Source organism: Scyliorhinus torazame, chromosome 8 (genome assembly GCF_047496885.1).
Source record: "Scyliorhinus torazame isolate Kashiwa2021f chromosome 8, sScyTor2.1, whole genome shotgun sequence".
Lineage (NCBI taxonomy): Eukaryota > Metazoa > Chordata > Chondrichthyes > Carcharhiniformes > Scyliorhinidae > Scyliorhinus > Scyliorhinus torazame.
In genome coordinates, this window is record NC_092714.1 from 81,432,692 (window position 1) to 81,455,959 (window position 23,268).

General features: G+C 52.2%; 1 protein-coding gene across 1 annotated transcript in view; it reads right to left on the minus strand.

Moving 5' to 3' along the window:
* The window catches only part of cybb (cytochrome b-245, beta polypeptide (chronic granulomatous disease)), a 146,820-nt gene extending 144,735 nt beyond the window's left edge, over positions 1 to 2,085 (minus strand). Inside the window, exon 1 of the mRNA XM_072513893.1 lies at positions 1,709 to 2,085. Within this exon, the coding sequence (XP_072369994.1) occupies positions 1,709 to 1,953 (245 nt within the window). The 5' untranslated portion in view covers positions 1,954 to 2,085. The remainder of the gene's footprint in view (positions 1 to 1,708) is intronic.
* Between the last annotated feature and the right edge of the window lie 21,183 nt (positions 2,086 to 23,268).

The following is a 23,268-nucleotide window of genomic DNA, read 5'->3' on the forward strand; positions in this document are numbered from 1 at the left end:
AATAGCATTATGGGAAGTCGTCCAGATTATATGCAATACTTAATATATTATTAGATATTGCAATTGAATTAATTTGTCTGCGGTATTATTAGTTATGCCACGCACGGAATAGTCCAATTGGCGAACGATCCTTTGAAATATATTATTTAGCGGAGATAAAAGGGTTCGACATGGCCAGCAACTCAGTGTTTTCCCGATATGGTTAAACACAACTCGCACCATCTCCTCGGTATCATTCGCAGCCGCGATGTATTGCTGCCGTGAAAGTTTAATCAGGAGCATCAATATCCATTCCAGCACAGGCAGCTCAGTGAGATGGGAAACAAGAGACAGAGAGGAGCTGGAGGATTAGACACGCCAGGATAAACATGCAGTGATGGCTGCCCGCGCAACACAGCCCAGCACAGCGCAGCTTGCAGGTTAACACTGCCAGAACCGCACCAAATGTTGCTGCATCAGAAATATTTCAAGGATGGCTACATGAAATATCGCGATTTTGCAGTGCTGTTTAATTTTGGCGCAAACCCCACCCCACATCTTCCGCAGCCCTTTCTGGCAATGCCTATTGTTTAATAATAACATGTTTGTTTTTCTAATAAACAGGCTTTCCTTGAGATATTGTTTGGATCACATTTAGCTGTTAATTCCTGCCAACGGCTTTGCTGTTGTGTGTGCGGGGGGGGGGGGGGGGGGGGAGCAACGCTGCGAATCTCCCGCAATATGTGAGCATGAGAACGGCTTCTCAATTCCAGGGCCACGCTGGACGATTGATTGCATAGGGAAGGTCGGTTTTCTGTGTTTCCGAGTTTCAGAGTGCTGATGGGTAGATGACTTTAGAACCTGATCACTGTGCAGATTCCAGCACATCGTGTACAAGATGTTCTGGTTGTCGGGTTGCAGTGATGGAGAGTGGACAGTGTTTCACCAACGGTGATTTTGCTGTTCAAATACTTTAGACCCGCAGGTGATTTCTTCCTAAAATGGTTTAATGCGAACTTCAATGCGCAGGAATGAGCCCACGCCCAGACTCTCGCCCCTCTCGCTGAATAGCGCTTGCAAATCACAATAATGTTGGTGCAGGGTTCATTAATGGTCCTCCAAGCTTCACAGCCTCACTGAAATGTCCAGTGTGCGCACGTATCTGTGTACAGTACTCTCCCCGCCTGTAACCCACAAGGCAGCTATTCTGAGTTCACCAAGTGCTTGACACACATTCTGTTATGTACAGGAACAGGACAAAGACGGCCCCCCTCCTTTTTACAAACATTTCCTCGATTATAAACAGACCTTCCTTCCGCCTGTGGTGTTTACATTATCTGCTCTGCTGTTGAAATCCATGATGTTATCTGACAGAACCAGAAAACATAGGAAATGAGAGTGCTGAGCTGTTAGCGAGCGCAGTCTGAATAAAATAGCTCTGGATTCCGACCTATCAACACAATAGCCTTTATTTCCTCCCCATTCTGAAGATAAAATCGAATTCGTAACACTGCGGGTTGAAGCGGTGTTGAGATCACAACAACCGATCCTATTTTAACTTGAACCCATCTTCCCACTCCCTGTTCATCACTGAGACACCCTAGACACCGAGAAGGCTTGTTCCCGGGGAAATACACCCCAGTCACGGGCATTTCCCCCGGAGATTCCTCATCCAGCTCCCAGGCACATCACGGAATCCGACCAGCAGCAACCGGGAAGGCTGCCCTACCTGACGAATGGTCCCAGCTGTAAGAGGTGAAGGAACAGCACCAGGGGTCTATCCCTGCTCACATCCCGGTGGACGAAGGTGAGAGTGAACTGCACCAGAATCGATGGCACCAGCACGAAGACCAGCGTGAGCCCCTGCCAGATCCTGTCCCCAGCAGAGCTGTAAGTGCTGCTCAGGTACAGGGCTGCGACCAGCTCGGCGGCGAACAGGAAAACAGACACTAAGATACCGCCCGGCGGTCTCATCCTCAACACCTTTCACTGCGAAAAGGAAGGGAAGGAGATGCTTCAACAGCCGCGAAAAGAGCTGAGAGCATCCATTGCCTCTGCTGTTGTTTTGCCGCTGAACTGCAGCAGAGGAGGTGGTTCAAAGCCACGTTGAGTAATATTCCACTAGGGGGAGTTTTAGAGACCTTGCTATAGAAGTGCCACAGTCTCAGACTGAACCAAATTCAGACTCATTCATTATTGACAGGGATTGCACCATGTGGAAGCTAGCGGTTCATATTTTACCACAATAAATTATTTGATTAAAAAGTGGCAATAGCGAAGGCCAGAGGAATAGCATGTGTAAAACACAGGCATTTCACCAGGAAAAGAGTGAGTGAGTCTTGGCTCTCCAGAGAGTGACAATGAGGAGTCAGTGGGAGATAATAAGGAAATGGCTGATGAAATGAACAAATGCTTGGCTTCTGTCTTCACTTTTGAGGATACAAGAAACCTTCCAGTAATAGCTGGAAGGGAGAGAGGAGCTTGGTGAAATTACAGTCACTGGGGAAGTGGTACTGTTGTGAAGAAGACACGTGGGGTGGATTCTCCGCTTCGCAACTCAGTGAATCGGGCATCGGCCGAAAATCAAATTTGGTACCAGGCACTAAGCCGAACTCCATGCTCCGGTATTCAATGGCGGCGTGAACGTGCTCCACACCCGCATTGGTGTCGTCGTGCAAAATCTGCATTTGCATTCATTACTATATCATTACTGGGCTTGGCCTAGTATTCTCCGGGCCTCTGCGATGCTCCACCACTGCCAGGTGGAAGTGGCACCAGCAAGGTTCACTTGTGGTATTTAACAAAGGGGACCTGTGGCACTGTGCCTGCCGAGGGAGAGCGAGGAGTTAATAATAATCAGAATAATAACCTTTTATTGTCAGAAGTATGACATTACTGTGAAAAGCCCGTAGTCGCCACATTCCGGCGCTGTCCGGGTAAGCTGGCACAGGAATTGAACCCGCACTGCTGGCCTTGTTCTGCATCACAAACCAGCTGTCTAGCCCAGTGTTCTTCAAACTTTTTTTCCGGGGACCCATTTTTACCAACCGGCCAACTTCGGGACCCAACCCGGCCGACCTTTGCAACCCACGCCGGCCGACCTTCGCGACCCATGCCGGCCGACCTTTGCGACCCATCATTTTCTCTTACCGTTAATGCGAGAGGTGAGCCTGCTTGGTCCTCACGATCTCACTCCAATCAAGTTCACAGGAAGAGAGGGCTATGCGCATATCGGGTGAAGGATTCAGCTGGTTCCTTTGTGGCGTCTTCATCTTTGTGAGGACGGAAAATCCAACCTCGCACATGTAGGTCGTTGTGAAGGGCAAGAGCAACAAAATGCTTGTTTTACTCAGCTCCGGATACTCCTCAGAGATGCTACTCCAGAATTCTGACAGCCTCATTCACTTGTGCCGTGTTTTTACTGTGCTGTCTGAGCTGAGACGCATAAGCTCAATTTCTTCATTTGGAGTCAGCTGCAAGTTAAGAACTGATTCGGTGGTCTCAAACTCAAAGGGATTTTTCACCCACCTCTTCTCTTTCAAAATCTTAAACTTCTCCTCTGGAAAGCAACCAAAATTGTTGATCAGCGCATCCAGACGCAACTGAATAAGGCTTGCCAATCCATTTACAGTTTCCTTACTAATGCTGTTTTCTTCGATGTGTCGCAGCAGTGTGGGAAACATGTAGTAGTTTTTGGCTTTGCACTCGCAATTGCCAAACTTTCAAGATCTTTTGGAAAGCTTCGATTTCTTCAGAGTGCTGAAAGCAATCATCATCCTTCCCTTGCAATTTGAGGTTCAATTCATTTAGAATTGAAAAGATGTCTGCAAGGTAAGACATTGTTAGCATCCAAGTTTCATCAGCAAACAAATCAGCCAGAGGGGACACTTTCTCGAGGAGGAAAGCATGGATTTCGTACCTCAGCTCGTAAATTCTGAGTAGCACCCGACCCTTTGACAGCCAACGTACTTCTGTGTGGAACAATAAATGTGTGTGCTCAGTCCCCATATCGGAACACAGAGTGTCAAAAAGTTTGATATTGAGTAGGCTGCGTTTAATGAAATTCACAACTTTCACTATTCCTTTCAACACCACTTCAAGATTGGATGGAATTCCTTTCGATGCCAGTGCCTCACGGTGAATAAAACAATGATACCAAACAATGTCCTGACCAGCTGCCTCCTTATCTGATGCACGATCAATTGAATAAAGACTAGAGTTGGATACAATTGAGGCTTTATTGCTCTAAGATGTGTGGCCTCCCACAGCAGCTGGTGAAATGGCTGCTGAATGGAGGACACACATATTTATACTCCGCCTACTGGGCGGAGCCAGCTGGCAGGGACTACCGGCGAACCTGAAGTACAGGTCATACCTTACATCACCTAATATAGGTGAAACAGTGGTTTACCACATTCACCCCCTGTTAAAATTGAGTCCGGTGGGGGTGGTGGAGAACTATATCCAGCAATGAATCTATACTTACAGTATTTGAGCAGAAAAAAAATGTCTTTTGAAATCCAGCGGACCAGTTAGAGGTTTAACTGGTCCGGTGCCTCGATGTTCCGCTGGGAGCGACGTAGTAGTGGTGGCGATGTCAATGCTGGCCCGATGTTCAGTGACTCCGGGAGCGTGCCAAAATCTTCTTCATCCTCGGGCATGGGCATGGGAAGGACGGATGGTACTGGTGGGGTTAATGCTGGGAACACCGGGGAGGGAGGGTGGCACCGGGCCGGAGGGGTGTGTGTGTGTGGAACCTGCTGGTGCCAGATCCCTGAGGGAGACAGGATCCTGGCGGCCGTCGGCGTACGCCACGTAGGCATACTGGGGGTTTGCATGGAGCAATTGCACCCTCTCCACCAACGGGTCCGCCTTGTGGAGCAGGATTGGTCCTGGAGCTGCGAGCCAAGTCGGGAGCGACACCCCGGATGTGGACTTCCTGGGGAAGGCAAAAAGACGTTCATGGGGTGCGTTGTTAGTGGCGGTGCACAGCAGTGACCAAATGGAGTGGAGTGCATCAGGGAGGACCTCCTGCCAGCGGGAGGCCGGGAGATTTCTGGACCGCAGGGCCAGTTGGACGGCCCTCCATACCGTCCCGTTCTCCCTCTCTACCTGCCCGTTTCCCCGGGGGTTATAGCTGGTCGTCCTGCTGGAGGCAATACCCCTGCTGAGCAGGAACTGACGCAGCTCATCGTCTGGCCGGTAGAAGTGCGGCTTGCACTCTGCAGAGACTTGGCAGTCCCTGGTGATTATCCGTACTTCCTCGACGGAGTAGGGCAGGTTCCGAGCCTTGACAAAGTGGTACAACCGTGTGACTCCTGGGTGACAAAGGCTGTTGTGCAGGGCCCGGAGTCGGTCTACTTGTGTGCTGGCACATGTACCTCAGGATAGGGCATCTGGGGGCTCGTTGAGTTTGCCGGGGCGATACAAAATCTCATAATCATAGGTGGAGAGCTCGATCCTCCACCTCAAGATTTTATCGTTTTTGATCTTGCCCCACTGTGTGTTATTGAACATGAAGGCTACCGACCGTTGGTCAGTGAGGAGGGTGAATCTCCTGCCAGCCAGGTAATGCCTCCAATGCCGCATAGCCTCAACAATAGCTTGGGCCTCTTTTTCAACGGATGAGTGCCGAATTTCTGAGACATGAAGTGTGCGGGTGAAGAATGCCACGGGTCTACCTGCCTGATTGAGGGTGGCGGCTAGGGCGACGTCCGATGCATCGCTCACTACTTGAAAGGGCAGTGTCTCGTCTACTGCGTGCGTCCCGGCCTTGGCGATATCGGCTCTGATATGGGCGAAGGCCTGTTGTGCCTCGGACGCCAGGGAAAAGTGTGTGGACTGGATGAGTGGGCGGGCCTTGTCCGCATAGTTTGGGACCCACTGGGCGTAGTATGAGAAGAACCCCAGGCAGCGTTTGAGGGCCTTGGGGCCGTGGGGAAGGGGGAAGCTCCATGAGAGGGCACATGCGGTCAGGATCGGGCCCCAGAACTCCGTTCTGGACCAGATAGCCAAGTATGGTTAAGCGGGTAGTGCTAAACACGCACTTCTCCTTGTTGAAGGTGAGGTTGAGGAGAGTGGTGGTGTGGAGAAATTTGGCAAGGTTGGCATCGTGGTCCTGCTGGTTATGGCCGCAGATGGTGACATTGTCTAGGTACGGGAAGCTGTCCCACAAAGCATACCGGTCGAACATTCGGTCCATCTCCCTTTGGAAGACCGAGATCCCGTTAGTGACGCCGAAGGGATCCCTGAGGAAGTGATAGAGACGACCGTCCGCCTCGAAAGCGGTGTATGGACGGTCCGATTTACGAATGGGGAGCTGGTGGTAGGCGGATTTTAGGTCTACCGTTGAGAGGACCCGGTACTGTGCAATCTGATTTACCATATCAGATATGCGTGGGAGGGGATAAGCGTCGAGCTGCGTGTACCGATTGATGGTCTGGCTGTAGTCCATGACCATTCTTTGTTTCTCCCCAGTTTTAACGACTACCACTTGGGCTCTCCAGGGACTGTTGCTGGCCTCGATGATGCCCTCCCAAAGCAGCCGCTGGACTTCGGACCTGATGAAGGTCCTGTCCTGGGTGCTGTACCGTCTGCTCCTGGTGGCGACGAGTTTGCAATCTGGCGTTAGATTTGCGAAGAGAGAAGGCAGATCGACCTTTAGGATCGCGAGGCACAGTAAGGGGTGGTAAGGGCCCGCCGATTTTCAGGGTTAGGCTCTGGAGGTTGCACTGGAAGTCCAGGCCTAGTAGTAGAGCAGCGCAGAGGTTAGGGAGGACGTAGAGGCAAAAGCCGCTGAATTCTATGCCCTGGACCGTGAGTGTGACCGTACAGTACCCCCGGATCGCGACGGAATGGGATCCGGAGGCCAGGGAGATTCTTTGGTTGGCTGGGTGTACCGCGAGGGAGCAGTGCCTTACCGTATCCGGGTGTATGAAGCTTTCGGTGCTCCCGGAGTCCAGCAGGCAAGAGGCCACGTGGCCGTTGGTTTTCACGCTGGTCGATGCGGTGGCCCGGTTGTGCGGACGAGACTGGTCGATCGTCACTCAGGCGAATCGTGGTCGGTCGTCGCTGGTGTCAGATGATGGGGAGCCTGGGGGGCCCAGGTCCTGGAATGCTGTTGGTGTCCATGCCCCGTGGGGAAGACAAGATGGCGGTGCCTGAAGATCCTGCGAGGGACAAAATGGCGGCACCCATGGGCCACACGTGGACTGAGGGGGAGAAGATGGTGGTGCCCACTGGCCGTGCGGGGTCCGGGGAGATGAAGATGACGGCGCCCACTGTGCAGGCCTGGCACACCGCGGCGAAGTGGCCCTTTTTGCCGCAAACCTTGCAAACGGCCGCGCGGGCCGGGAAGCGTTGGTGAGGGTGTTTCTGCTGGCCGCAGAAGTAACATCGGGGACCCCCGGGGTGCGCGGGCTGGCGCGTGGCGCAGGCGTACTGGCTGGGTAAGGCCCCCACTGGGGCGGCCGTCTCTGAGGTCCACGATGCGTAGGAGGGGTGGGCCGCGCGGCTGGGGGGATAAGCCTGACTGTTGCGTGAGGCGACCGTCACAGAGAGCGCTAGCTTCTTTGTCTCAGCTAGGTCGAGCGTGGCCCCTTCTAACAGTCTTTGGCATAAGAGGTCCGACCCAATCCCCGTAACGAACGCGTCCCGCATAAGGAGGTTCGAATGTTCAGTGGCCGTAACGGCCTGACAGTCACAGTCCCGGACGAGTGGGATTAGGGCCCGCTAGAAGTCTTCTATGGACTCACCAGGGAGTTGAGAGCAAGTGGTGAGTACGTGCCTGGCGAAGAACATGTTCGTCTTCTGTTCATAGTTTTCTTTGAGAAGGGCCATGGCGTCGGCGTAGTTCGGGGCGTCCTGAATCAGCGGAAACACGTTGGAGCTCAACCTTGAGTACAGGATCTGTATCTTCTGAGCCTCCGGAACAGGGGTGGTCGCTGAGTTGATGTACGCCTCGAAGCAAGCTAGCCAGTGATTAAAGTTCTTTTTAACATCGCTTGATTGCGGATCCAGCTGCAGGCGATCTGGCTTGATACGGAGGTCCAATTTTATGAAAATCTTAGAGCAATAAATTGATGCACGATCAATTGAACAAAGACTAGAGTTGGATACAACTGAGGCTTTATTGCTCTAAGATGTGTGGCCTCCCACAGCAGCTGGCGAAATGGCTGCTGAATGGAGGACACGCATATTTATACTCCGCCTACTGGGCGGAGCCAGCAGGCAGTGACTACCGGCGAACCTATAGTACAGTCCTACCTTACATCACCTAATATAGGTGCAACAGTGTTTTACCACATTATCCTTCCTATAACTCCGCTGTTTTTCCCAGTCATGTTGGCTGCTCCATCACTTGTGATTCCTCTGAAATTACCCCAGTCGAGCCCGCACTTTCCAACCACAAAACTATTCAAAACTTCCAAAATTTCTGCGCCAGTCGTGTGGGTTGCTAAAGTCAGGTAGCACAGCAAATTTTCAACAAATTCATTGTGCCAAACATACCTAAAGTAAACTAGCAAGGTTGCACAATCTGAAATTTCAGTACTTTCATCCAATTGTATTGAGATCGCCTGCGCTGATTTTAAATGAGAAATAAGCTGGGCTTCTAAATTCTCAGCAATAGCAGAAATTTGGCGAGTCACTGTGCTATACTAAGTGGGATGCATTTCACTTTTGCAACAAACCTCTCATCTATGACCGTACAATCTATATCTAATGCTGCAGGGAGAATTAATCTCTCTGCTACAGTGTGGGGCATTTTCTCTTTAGCTACACGGTAAGCTACCATGTAAGAGGCTAATTGTACTTTGTCGTTCAATGTAACATTTCTGCTGAGGACTTCAGCTGACGATTTTAAGTTCTCATTGCATCCTTTGGAAAAAATCAAGAGGTTTGTCCTCGAACTCGCCATGCTTAGTTTTTAAATGCCTTTGAAGTTTTGAGGGTATTAAACTTTCATTTGTCAGCACTTCCCTGCATATATCGCACATGGGCCTTGCATCCTGATTTGCATTGGCATACCTTAAAAAATCGTCTTTTACTGCTTTGTGCCTGATTTCAGTTTCTTCTTAATGGGCTGTTCAGTAGAGGCCCTGGAGCTCACACCAACTGCTTTGTCCTGGTGTGAACCCTCCTGAACAGCTCACACCAACACTGCTTTGTCCTGGTGTGGACCCTCCTGAACAGCTCACACCAACTGCTTTGTCCTGGTGTGGACCCTCCTGAACAGCTCACACCAACATTGCTTTGTCCTGCTGTGAATTCTCCTGAGCCACTCTCTTCAGCAGGTTTAGTTGTGAGATCCTGGCATGTTTGTGTCTCTGGCCCTCTCTTCCTTATAACAAAACAATCCATTTTAAATTTTACTGTCCTGTTGCTTGTTTGCTGCTAACAAAATTGAGGAATCGCAATCGCGCCCAAACTCGTGACGTCGAAGTTTGAGGGGCGTGACCTGCTCTCTGCCTCCCTTTAGGCAGGAAGATTAGGTAGCATTTTTTAAAAAATCTTCTGCGTCTCCGCAGCAGCCGGCTATTAATAAAGCCGGCTGCAAGCGGCCTTCAAAATGGGCGTTAACATGTAAAAAAAATGCGGCCGCACTGCGCATGCGTGCCCGATCATCGGCGCGCATGCGCAATGTGGCCGCAATTATTTTACATGTTCGCGGCCATTTTGAAGACCGCTTGCAGCCGGCGGTATTAAAAGTTGGCTGTTGTGCGCAGGTTTGCGCAATCGGGAGCGCCACGAAGGACGGCTCCGCAACCCTCCTGACACCCGCCCGCGACCCACCTGCAGGTCGCGCCACCGAGTTTGACAATCACTGGTCTAGCCCACTGAGCCAAACCAGCCCTGAAAAGTTTCCAAAACCACAATCTCTGACAGTTGTGCAAGTGACTGGGGGGAGTACCGGGAGGTGACCCGGAGACGGGCTGTGGGTTTGGGGTGTTGCCCCTGGGACTGGGGTGGCCGGGCATGGGCTGCAAGACAGCCACCTGGCTGCGCACTGCACTGACTGCCCACTGTGTCCTGTAAATGTGTGGAGCGCCACCGGCCGTATGGGTGCCCAACCCCAGGAACCCCCAGACCCCTGAACTGGATGGGAGTGGCCACGCACACCCAGTGTCAGCCTTTGGCACCCTCCCTGGCACACTGCCCATCTCAGGGCACAGGCCCCACCAGTGAAACTATCAGCTATCCCACTCTGGAGGCCTAGCTGCTGTCTCTAGGCCCTGCCTGCCCACTGAGCCTCTACTCCCATTCATCCTGACCGTGGTCAGGATAGCACAACATGTGCGTTGCACACAGGGCCCACAGCATACTACAGCTATGGTCCCAACAGGTGCCCCCCCCTTGCCCAGCCCTACCTGTGGGCCCAGCCCACACGCATGCCACCAAGCATGGAAGCAGTCGGTAGCAAATGGTGACCCCCCCATCCCCACACCACAACCCAGTGTTACCCTGCTGGCGGGGTGTCACATGGCCCACTCAAGGAAGGCACCCACAGGAAGGTGCGGGACTGGGGTTGTAGTGCGTATTGCTGGCATGGATATTGCCAGCCACTGGCACCCCTGCGGCAGTACGGGCGGTGGGGTCAGAGGCTCCCTGTGCCAAGCACCAATGGGGCTAGGGATGCGGTGTGGAAGGCAAAGTGTTCTGGGCTATGGCCGATGGGTAGGGGTGGGATTGGGAGGGGGGACATGCGGTGCAACCCAGTCCCACCATGTAGTCGGTTGGACTAGTATGGGCGGGGAGTATTCACCATGCTACTATGTCTGCCCTTTTCACCCTGCAGAGAATGGACTTTGGTATTGAGCCTGCAATGGTGCCATCTGCCTGGCCGCAGCAGCCTTTGCGGATGCATTGAGTCTGCACACACAGGAGCTGCTCAGAGAGGACCCTGCAGAACAGGAGCCTGCCCCAGAGGAGCAGGGGCCTGCCAGTGAGGCTGGGGAGCCGCTGTCCAACAGGCCGAGCTGGTCAGCGCCTGTACTTCGAGGACCTGCCGGACCGAGCGTGTCACCGAAGACTCCGGCTGATCCTGGAGACCGTGCGGCATCTGTGCCAAGTGGTGGTGCACCAGGAAGCGCAGAGGCATGGTGATGGTCGCTCTGAACTTCTTCGCCAAGGGGTCCTTCCAGACGCCAAGTGGGGACCTGTCCGGGAACTCACAGATGTCTGTGCACAGGTGCATCCACGCCATCATGGATCCCCTATATAACCGAGCAGCAGACTATATTAAATGTGGACCAAGCCCCTGGTAATGAGATTCGCCGTCATTGCTGGCATACCCCAGCCAGGGGGCAATCAATGGGACACATGTTGCCCTCTGGACACCGGCGCAGGACAGGGTGCCCTTCACCAATAGGAAAGGCTTCCGCCCCATGGATGTGCAGTTGATGTGTGACTGCCGACTGCACATCATGCATGTCTGCACCCAATATCCAGGCAGCATGTACGGCGCATTTATCTTGGCACACTTGATGGTGTCCGACACCTTCAAGGTGCTCCCTCAGGTGAGGGGTTGGCTCCTTGGTGACAAGGTGCATCCACTGCGGTCGTGGCTAATGCGCTTGTCAGGAGGCTTCATATTGATGCGGAGAACCATTACAACGATGTCATGCGGCAACCAAGAGCGTCATAATAATAACAATCTTTATTAGTGTCACAAGTAGCTTTACATTAACATTGCAATGAAGTTCCTGTGACAATCCCCCAGTTGCCGCATTGTGGCACCTTTTGAGGTACACTAGAATGCCCCACCGAGGTGAGAGTCTCTGGGATGATGGAGGGTGCCGGTGACAGCTGTGATGAAAAGTCAGTATCGTCCACAGGTCCCCAGACTGGCGCTCCAGGGTTTTGCGGGGTTGCTGTTGGGGGCAAGGGACCCCAGACAGTCCGGCCTTGTCAATAGTTTTATTGCAGGGTTGGATCTGGGGGCGTGGGACCATGGATGGCCCTGCCTTGTCGGAAGCTGAGCCTGCAGGACAAAAAACAAACTGCATGGTGAGATCGCGGGTAGATATGGTGTGGAGGAGAGGGGTGACTCGTGTGCCATAGGGACATTGCAATTCATTGGGAGCTCACTTGGTTGTCCCATGCCGACCTCTGCCAGGGTGAATGCTTGCTCTCCAACCCCACCGGCCAGGTCCATCGCCCTCCGCTTTGCGACAGTGACAGCGTGCAGGACCGGCGAGCCGCCTCTGCTCCTCTCCCGCTCTCGGTGGTTGTGGGCCGTCCTCTCCTGGGGGGACAGAGAATGCACAGTGTGAGACACCCAGATGTGGGCTGCTCAGGGGGGGTCCGCAAATGCGGGCGGTACAGGTGTTGGCGTCTGGTGCAAGGTGGGGTGTGAGGGGGCTGCCAGTGGTAGGGTTTGATCATCCTCTGGTGGGAGAAGGGGGCGCGTGCAGGGTGTGGGACAGGGGTGGTGCAGGGGGTGCAGAGGTGGTGACTTACCCTGGCTGGTCTGGGGGGTTGCCAATACAGCATCTTGAATACTTTATACAGTTTTGGTCACCTAATTTAAGGAAGGATGTAAATGCATTGGAGGCAGCTCAGAGGAGGCTTACGAGATTGATACCTGGAATGAACAATTCCCACACTCCTCAGTCTGCAGCAATTCACCCACCCCAGCCTGCAGCATTCCCCTCCCCCAGCCTGCAGCATTCCCCTCTCCCAGTCTGCAGCATTCCCCTCCCCCAGCCTGCAGCATTCTCCTCCCCCAGCCTGCAGCATTCCCCTCTCCCAGTCTGCAGCATTCCCCTCCCCCAGCCTGCAGCATTCCCCTCCCCCAGCCTGCAGCATTCCCCTCCCCCAGCATTCCCCTCCCCCGGCCTGCAGCATTCCCCTCTCCCAGTCTGCAGCATTCCCCTCCCCCAGCCTGCAGCATTCCCCTCCCCCAGCCTGCAGCATTCCCCTCCCCCAGCATTCCCCTCCCCCAGCCTGCAGCATTGCCCTCCCCCAGCCTGCAGCATTCCCTCCCCCAGCCTGCAGCATTCCCCTCCCCCAGCCTGCAGCATTCCCCTCCCCCGGTCTGCAGCATTCCCCTCCCCCGGTCTGCAGCATTCCCTGCCCCGGCCTGCAGCATTGCCCTCCCCGAGCCTGCAGCATTGCCCTTCCCCAGCCTGCAGCATTCCCCTCCCCCAGTCTGCAGCATTCCCCTCCCCCGGTCTGTAGCATTCCCTGCCCCGGCCTGCAGCATTCCCCTCCCCCAGCCTGCAGCATTGCCCTCCCCGAGCCTGCAGCATTCCCTCCCCCAGTCTGCAGCATTGCCCTCCCCGAGCCTGCAGCATTCCCTCCCCCAGTCTGCAACATTCCCCTCCCCCAGCCTGCAGCATTCCCCTCCCCCAGCCTGCAGCATTCCCTTCCCCCAGCCTGCAGCATTCCCCTTCCCGGCCTGCAGCATTCCCCTCCCCAGCCTGCAGCATTCCCCTCCCCCAGTCTGCAGCATTCCCCTCCCCCAGTCTGCAGCATTCCCCTCCCCAGGCCTGCAGCATTCCCCTCCCCCGGCCTGCAGCATTCCCCTCCCCCAGCTTGCAACATTCCCCTCCCCAGCCTGCAGCATTCCCCTCCCCCAGCCTGCAGCATTCCCCTCCCCCAGCCTGCAGCATTCCCCTCCCCCAGCCTGCAGCATTCCCCTTCCCCAGCCTGCAGCATTCCCCTCCCCCAGTCTGCAGCATTCCCCTCCCCCGGCCTGCAGCATTCCCCTCCCCGGCCTGCAGCATTCCCCTCCCCCAGCTTGCAACATTCCCCTCCCCCAGCCTGCAGCATTCCCCTCCCCCAGCCTGCAGCATTCCCCTCCCCCAGCCTGCAGCATTCCCCTTCCCCAGCCTGCAGCATTCCCTTCCCCCAGCCTGCAGCATTTCCCTTCCCGGCCTGCAGCATTCCCCTCCCCAGCCTGCAGCATTCCCCTCCCCCAGCTTGCAGCATTCCCCTCCCCCAGCCTGCAGCATTCCCCTTCCCCAGCCTGCAGCATTCCTCCCCCCTACCTGCTGCATTCCTTGCCCCCTCCCCCACAATCTCCCCTTCCCTCTCAGAAATTTCCCCTTCACTCTGAGTAATCCCCCCCCCCCCCCAATCGCAGCAATTTCTGGCATCACGGTGGCACAGTGTTTAGCACTGTTGCCTCACAGTGCCAGGGACCCGGGTTCAATTCCTGCATTGGATGACTGTCTGTGGGGTGTTTGCACATTCTCCCCATGTCTGAGTGGGTTTCCTCTGTGTGCTCCGGTTTCCTCCCACAGTCCAAAGATGTGCATGTTAGGTGCATTGGCCATGGTAAAATTGCCCCTTAGTGTCCAAAAGATGTGTGGGTTGGGTGGTGTTTGGGGAATGGGGCCGGTGGGCCTAGGTAGCGTGCTCTTTCAGAGGGTCGGTGCAGACTCGATGGACCAAATGGGCTACTTCTACATGGTCGGGATTCTTTGTTCTATGAATTCCCCCTCTCACTCTTAGCAATTCCCCCTCTTTCTCTCAGCTATCTCCCTCTCGCTTGCAACAATTTCCCCCCTCAGAGGCACCATCAGTTCATCAGCAATTCTGCTGGTGCAACTCCTGTTGTCACAATTGGCGCAGTTTTGTATTTGAAAAGGAACTGAGCCAGTTTGCTGTCGAGTGAGCCGGTGGTCTGATTCTTCAAACTGTTTTGACTAAGTGGTGGTAGGGTGCTGAATAAATTTGATGCATCCCATTGGACTTCGTGAACACTTTGAATTCTCCACTAGTGAAGGGGCTCTCGTTGTTGAACACGAGGACGTCCAATATCCAATGAGTGCAAGACGATTGGCAGAGTTTTTCTGTTGTGGCGCTGGAAGTTGTGGGGGACATCCGATGTATGTCCATTGAGAATGGACATTGACCAAGGGCAAAAACATTGGCCCCATAAATAACTTAGTAACGTCCGCACGTACCTGTACTCAAGGCCTCCTGGACATTCCAGGGGTGTAGTGAGGCCGACAGCAGGAGTTTCTGGTTCTTCTGATATGATGGGCGCTGTTTCACCAAACTTTCAATGTCAGAAGCAAGCCCGGGCCACCAGACATAGCTCCTTCCGAGTATCTTCACCTTGGAGATACCCGGGTGACCACTGTGGAAATACTTCAAGATCCGGTGCTGGCCAGTGCGGGGGACAAACACTAGGGGTCTCTACAAGATGGTGCCAGCCTCCACGCTGAATTCTTGGCATTTGGATAGGAAGGACTTCAGGTCCTTCGTGGGGTGTCCTTGGATTCTGCCACTTAGGATCATGTGGCAAAGATTTGAAAGCGTGGGATCTTTCTGGGTCCACGTGATATCAAGAAGTGGCTGAAGGCACTGGATACTTCAAAGGCTATGGGTGCTGACAATATTCTGGCAATAGTACGGACTACTTGTGCTCCAGTACTTGTCGCACCCCTAGCCAAGCTTTTCCAGTACAGTTACAACACTGGCATCTACCCGGCAATGTGGAAAATTGTCCAGCAGTGTCCTGTACACAAGAAACTGGACATATCCAACCCAGTCAATTATTACCCTATCAGTCTACTGTCCATCTTCAGCAAAGTGATGGAAGGAGTCATCAACAGTCCTGTCAAGCAGCACTTACTCAGCAATAACCTGCTCATGGACACTCAGTTTGGGTTCCGCCAGGGTCACAGCTCCTGGCCTCATTACAGCCTTGGTTCAAAATGGACAAAAGAGTTGAATGCCAGAGGTGAGGTGAGAGCGACTGCCCTTGACATCAAAGCAGCATTTGACCGAGTATGGCATCAAGGAGCCCTGGCTTAACTGGAGTCAATGGGAATCGAGGGGAAACTCTCCGCTGGTTGGAGTCATACCTGGCACAAAGAAAGATGCTTGTGGTTGCTGGAGGTCAATCTCAGCTCCAGGACATCATTGCAGTAGTTCTTCAGGATAGTGTCCTAGCCCCAACCATCTTCAGCTGCTTCATCAAGGAGCTCCCTTTAATCATAACGTTAGAAGTGGGGATGTTTGCGGATGACTGCACAATGTTCAGCACCATTCATGACTCCTCAAATAATGAAGCAATCCATGCCCAAATGCAGCAAGACCTGGACAATATCCTGGCTTGGGCTGACAAGTGGCAAATTACATTCGCGCCACACAAGTGCCAGGCAATGACCATGTCCTACAAGAGAGGATATAACCACCGCCCCTTGACATTCAATGGCCCTACCATCGCTGAATCCGAAAATCATCATCCTGGGGTTACCATTGATCCAAAACTGAATTGGACTAACCACATTAATACTGTGGCCACCAGAGCAGGTCAAAGACTAGGGTCCTATGGGGAGTAACTCATCTCCTGAGCCCCCAAAGCCTGCATTCCATCTAGAAGGCACAAGTCAGGAATGTAATGGAGTGCTCTTCTCTTGCCTGGTTGAGTGCAGCTCCAACAACACTCAAGAAGCTCAACACCATCCAGGACAAAACTGCCAGCATGATTACTACCCCTTTCACAAACATTCAATCCCTACACCCTGACGAACAGTGGCACCCCTGTGTACCATCAACAAAATGCACTGCAGAACCCGCTAAGGTTCCTTAGACAGCACCTTCCAAGCCCACAACCACTACCATCTAGAAGGACAAGTGCAGTAGATATCTGGGAACCCCACCACCTGGAGGTTTCCCTCCAAGTCATTCACCACCCTGACTTGAATGAAATGAAAATGAAAATCACTTATTGTCACAAGTAGGCTTCAAATGAAGTTACTGTGAAAAGCCCCTAGTCGCCACATTCCGGCGCCTGTTCGGGGAGGCTGGTACGGGAATTGAACCGTGCTGCTGGCTTGCCTTGGTCTGCTTTAAAAGCCAGCGATTTAGCCTTGTGCTAAACCAGTCCCATGGCTGACTTGGAAATATATTGCCGTTCCTTCACTGTTGCTGGGTCAATATCCTGAACATGCCTCCATAAAAGCACTGTGGGTGTATCTACACCTCCAGGACTGCAGCGGTTCAAGAAGGCAACTCACCACCACCTTCTGAAAGGCAACTAAGGATGGGCGATAAATGCTGGCCTAACCAGCGACGCCCACATCCTGTAAATTAATTTTTTTTAATGTCTGGATCTGCTTGGTGGACTCAGTGAAAATGTCCATAAAATTCAAAGTCATGATGACTTTGTCCATTCTCGGTGGAGTGGGACACGAGCTTGCGGGTAATGGTAGGCGTCTCAAGGCATCAGCATTGGCTATGTGAATTCCCCAGCGGTGCTTGAAGGAGTATTCGTATGTCACCAAAAAGAGTGCCCAGCACTGAATCTGGGCCATGGTGAAAGGTGGGATCCCCTTGTTCTCCTTACATAGTCCAACAGGAGTTATGGTCTGTGATTATCATAAAGTGTTAACCGCAGACATACAGATCAAATGTTTTTACTCCCAATATCATGACCACGCCCTCGTTTTTGATTTGTGCATAGAGTCTCTCTGCGTCTGCCAGGGTTCGTGACTCGTGCAATTGGCTGCTTTGTGCCATCGTCCCCCCGATGGGAGAGGACTGCCTCTGGTCTGCAGGGAGAGGCATCACACATTAGTGCCAGCAGCCTTGTAGTGTGCCAAGAAATTGGATGACAGCAGCTGTGGCTTCACTTTTGCCAATGCTTCGTTCTGTGCCACCCGTCACGACCAATTCTAGTTTTTTTTTCGCAACGCGTGGAGGGGTGCCAGTAAAGTGGCTATGCTGGGGATACATTTCTCATAATAATTGATGAGGCCTAGGAATGACTTTAATTCTGTTGTGTTCTGTGGGGTCAGTGCCCCTTTTATGTCCTTCACTTTGTCCTCTACAGGGTGCAGTCTGTCTTTGTCGATGCGGTTGCCAAAGTATGTCACCTCACCCGACTGAAACTTGAGGTGGACGCCTGCATCCGAGACTCGTCGCAGGACTTCCTCCAAGTTTGCCAGGTGGGCTTTGTCATTGGCTCCTGTGATTACCACATCATTCAAGTACACTGCCACCATTACATGCTGAAAAACGGCACCCGCCAATGAGACTTCAAAAGGCAGGCGGGTGTATCCATACAATCCCTTATGGGTGTTGATGGTGACGAACCTCCTGGATACTGTATCAAACTCCATCTGGAGGTGCAGATGGCTCATGTCCAGCTTGGTAAACGTGTTTCCTCCACCCAGCTTTGTGTAGAGATCTTTGATACGCAGCATAAGGTACCAGTTCACGCGGAAGGCCCTATTGACAGTCAATCTATAGTCCCCACAACAACAGACGACTTGTTGGGTTTTAGAACTGGCACCACTGACACAGCCCAATTTGCAAACTGAACAGATGTATTATGCCAAAGTGCTCCAGATGTGCAAATTCTGCCTGTATCTTGATGCGCAAGGCATATTAGACCAGTGTTACGCTGATATATTCAGATAGGGCCTCCGGGTCCACAAAGATCTTTGCCCTTGCTCCTTTGATCGCCCCAAGGACCTCATATAGGTCCCGGTTTGCATTCTGAAGATCTGCTGCCAGTCCAATTGTATTTTTTGCAGCCAGCTCTGTCCAGAAGACTGGGTCCTGCTCCTTGCACAACTATTAGGGGAAGTCAGACCACCTTGTTTCACTTGGGCCACCGGGGTCACAGTGGTTCCTACGATTCGTAGAGACTCCCCGTGTACATGGCCAGCCTGGCTTTGGTGTCCTCCAGGCACAGCAGTGCGATGCTGGCTCAGAGGTGCCTGAAGGTCTGTTCCCCTAGAATGGAGACAGCAGCTCCTGTGTCTACTTCAATTTCCAAAGGGTGAACGCTAACCTGGAATTTAGTTTTGATAGGGGCAACTTTGGGTGTTGTGATGAGTTCAACTGCATTAGTTCATCCTGTTTGGCCTGGTGGATTTGCAGGTCCCAGGCCTGGTTTGGGTAGTACATGTACTGATGATTCCGGCAGCCTTGCCTTGGGCACATTCTTCAGCCGCAAGTACAACACTCTCGTGACTGCTCCCCAAAGTCTTCTGGAGGAGCTTCTCGAACAGTCCTGGAATTTCATGGTCGTCGGCCCATGTCCTGGTGTGCTGTGGCTGAGCAATGACCAGCTGGTGGGTGGGGTGCGGAGGTGCTGTCTACAGGGAGTCCGGTTTTCTGATATGAGGGACGCCCAATACTGAGCACGCTGCAGTCCATTGATTCTTTTGAGTTCCTGGACCCCTTTTTCAGCATTTTCCAAGGACAGCTCCAGTTATATAGCTCTTTTAAGATCAAGGGCAGGTTCTCCAAGCAGTTTTCTCTGTGTCACATCATTGTTTATCCCACATTTCAGCCAGTCCCATAGCATCTTCAGCAGGGATGGCTGTTAATCACAGTGCTCAGCCAGTTTCCTGAGTCTGGTCAGGAACTCCGTTACAGGCTCTCCAGGGATTGTTCCGGCTGTAGTAAACCTTAGCGCTGGAGAATAACCAGTGATCTTGGGACGTAATGGTTTTCCACTAAATCTACCAGCGCACTAAAAGTTCTTGAGTCCAGGGCTGCCGGGTAAGTTAAGCACTTAATGATGCTGGAGTTCTGGGCTTGACAGGCAGTCAAGCGGATTACCTTGGTCGTCACCTTCTATGCCATTCGCACAAAAGAAATAACACATTCTTTTGGGGTACTGAGCCAATTATCCTCGCCCGTATTATACGGCTTCAGTTTTCCGAATAATGGGATTTCCAGGTTCCCTGCATACACTTCTTACCGGAGGCATCTTTTTTTAAAGCAGCGCTGTCCAGAATTCCATTCTTGCTCCTCGTCGCCAGTATGGCAATCCAGGAGACACAGAGATAAAGGTTAAACCAAACTTATTTCAACTCAAATGTAAAGCCGCAGCCTCGCCGTACAACACTAGTGTCTCAGCCCAGGACTAACAGAAATTCCCAGTCCGGGTCAGGGATGATATTTAAAAGGCTCGATAACAAGTTCCAGCTAGGTGGGCCTCCGCCCGCTACCATGGGAACTCGTACCCCACGAGTCTCACAGGGAGGGCAATGAGTGATTCCTCGTGGTACTCATGAGGCGAATCACAATTCCCTTCCCCGCTTGCAGCAATTCTCCCACACCCGCAATTGCAGGATCCCCCAGAAACCTTTGTCTGCCAGTGAAAGAGTCAGAAACAGAAGCGATATCAGAGTTCATAGGGTGCAGTGCTCCAATGGTTGAACAGGGCAGCAATTTTAAACTGCGTGAAAATCGCCTATGAAAACAGTGATAAATCTGAAAAATGGCTCTGAAAAGCACAACCTGTGACACATTGAGTAACATTTGCAAAGAGTCAGGACAATGATGTTGGTGACGGGAAACCTTAGAGGCTGCCAGTGGCATTAATATTCTGTTGTGATAAAGTGGGATGAGAGAGGGAAATGGGCATAAAAGCGAGTGTGAGGGAAATGGGCATGAGAGAAGAGACAGAGAGAACATATGTGACAGAGAGTGGGGTATGGGCAGAGAGTGTGTAGACGAGAGAGGGGAGAGGGGATCAATGAGCAGAGTGCGTATGAGAGAGACAGAGAGGATGGGCAGAGACAGAGAGTGGGAGAGAGGGCATTAACGGGCAGAGTGCGTAGAGAGAGAGGGGCTAAAAACTATTGAATGCCAATAGAGGATTGGCTGACTGGCAGAAAGCAGAGAGTGGGGATAAAGGATTCTTTTTCATGATGGCAGCCGATGACTAGTGGTGTACCGCAGGGGTCAGTGTTGGGACCACAACTATTCATTATATACATTAACAATCTGGAAGAAGAAACTGAAGGCAAGTTGCTAAATTTGCAGATAATACAAAGATATGCAGAGGGACAGATAGTGTTGAGGAAGTGGGAAGGCTGCAGAAGAATTTGGACTGGCTAGGGGAGTGGGCAAAGAAGTGGCAGATGGAATACAATGTGAAAAATGTGAGGTTATGCACTTTGGTAAGAAGAATAGAGGCATAGACTATTTTCTAAGTGAGGTCCTAGGAGGCCTAATTCAGGATTCTTGCAAGATTAACATGCAGGTTCAATTGGCAGCCAGGAAGGCAAATCCAATGTTTACATTAATTGTGAGAGAGCTAGAATACAAGAGCAGGGATGCACTGCTGAGGTAGTATAAAGCTCTGGCCAGATCCCATTTGGAATATTGTGAAGAGTTTTGGGCCTCAATACTAAAGAAGGATGTACTGGCCTTGGAGGGGGTCCAGAGGAAGTTCACAAGAATGATCTCGGAAATGAAAAGCTTGTCATATGAGGAGCGGTTGAGGGCTCTGGGCCTGTACTCATTGGAGTTTAGAAGGATGAGGGTGTCATGATATGCACTCATGCACATAATGAAATACAAACAGGCAGTGACAGACACCCAGTACAGCCAATCAACACACAGGACAGAACACAACCAATCACCAGGCAGAACACTAGAGGGTGGTCGCCCACTATAAAACACACGAGGCATCAACACTGTGCCTCTTTCCACTGGTGACAACTGTAGTGACAGTCAGGGTGTATATATCAGTTAGCACCTTCTACACGTGGCTCAGAGCTAGTCTGGTCTAGTTAGTCATAGTAAGCACGCTTAGATTAGTAGAGTGTCAAACCCACAGCGAACTGTGTGCACTGCTCAAGAAGTTCAATAAAGCGTATTGAACTAACATCACAGTTTGGAGTCTACTTTCAAGTACAACTGCATCCAGTTGCAGTCCGTGTAACCCCAAGGTGAACAACACAACATGGTACCAGTAGTCTACTTTCTCTCAGTGGTTTACCTCGGATGATTCCGTGACGACCAGCAAGTGCCTTCCAGCGGCATGGAGAAGATCCAGGCCCCTCCACAGCTACGGATCTCCAGCAATCTTGGCGCCAACTGGCGGGTCTTCAAGCAAAGGTTCCTTCTCTACATTGAGGCCTCAGGCCTCGAGGATGCGTCCGAGGCCAGAAAAACCGCGCTGCTCCTATCAACTGCGGGGGACCAAGCCATCCAGATTTTTAACTCGCTGAATTTTACCGATGGCCAGGACAAGACCAAATTCAAGACCGTTTTAGAGAAGTTCGACAGTCACTGTGAAGTCGAAACAAACGAGAGCTTTGAGCGCTATATCTTCCAGCAACCTTTCCAATCCTTTCTAACTCATCTCCGTATATTAGCGCAGTCCTGCAATTATGGTGACATCGCTGATTCCATCATCAGGGTTCAGATCATGTTTGCGGTGCACTCCGATTCCTTGCGGGAGCAACTCCTCAAAATTAAGCACATGACCCTGCCAGTCGCAATCGAGACATGTATAGTGCATGAGCATGCGAGAAATCAGTACTCCCGTCTCAAATCGGCAGTATACAAAAAACTTGCCTCCCACGAGGCAGAGAGTGTACAGGCCGTCGCCGGATGCAGCGCCTCAGTATCGATGAAAGCGGCCATTTTGCACGCTTTTCCCGGGGCCCCACGCATGCGCACCACGAACGGGCGAACGAAGCGGCCGAAAACCAGACTGCGCAGGTGCGAACGTCGACTGACTGCATTGCGCATGTGCAATGACGCACGGAGCGTAATGACGTCAACGTCATGACGTGCCCGAACTGCGGCACTGCCCACTTAAAGTGGCAATGCCCTGCAAAAGACAGGCGATGTTTAAATTGTGGGAAGCCTGGACATTATGCAGCCTTGTGCAGGTCTGCACCACCAGTCAAGGGTCAGCGATCCCAATTTCAATGCAAGCGCGTTTGATGTGTACATCGATGAACATTTACTGGGTTCTGATCCTGGTAGCACTACGATCCGGAGGACAACTGCCTGGAGTCCCCCTGTCGCGTGGGCATCATCACTACATGTGAGCATACCTCCTCAAATTCAGCAAGATGCCTATCTATCCTCAATGTGGATTCCGCAGATGAATGGCGTTCTGTCACACACGTAAATCAATGCAGCATACAGTTCAAGCTGGACACTGGTGCTTCTGCCAATCTCATCTCTCAAGCTGATTACGATGGGATTAAAAAGCAACTCAAAATTCGTCCGCCAGCCTGCCAGCTCCTCGATTATAATGGCAATGCCATAACTGCACTAGGATCTTGTCATCTATTCGTCTCCAACAAGACCATCACTGTCACACTGCGATTCAAAATCGTCAAGCCTGATAAGGCATCCCTGCTTGGTGCCCATGCATGCAAGCTACTCAACCTCATACAGCGAGTCCATGCCATGTCTTCATCCAATGTGGATATTCAGGCTGACATTGATGACATCCTTGATCAATATCCGGATGTGTTTGATGGAATGGGCACTCTGCCATACTGCTACAAGATCCTACTCAGGCCTGATGCCACGCCTGTAATCCATGCACCACACCGGGTG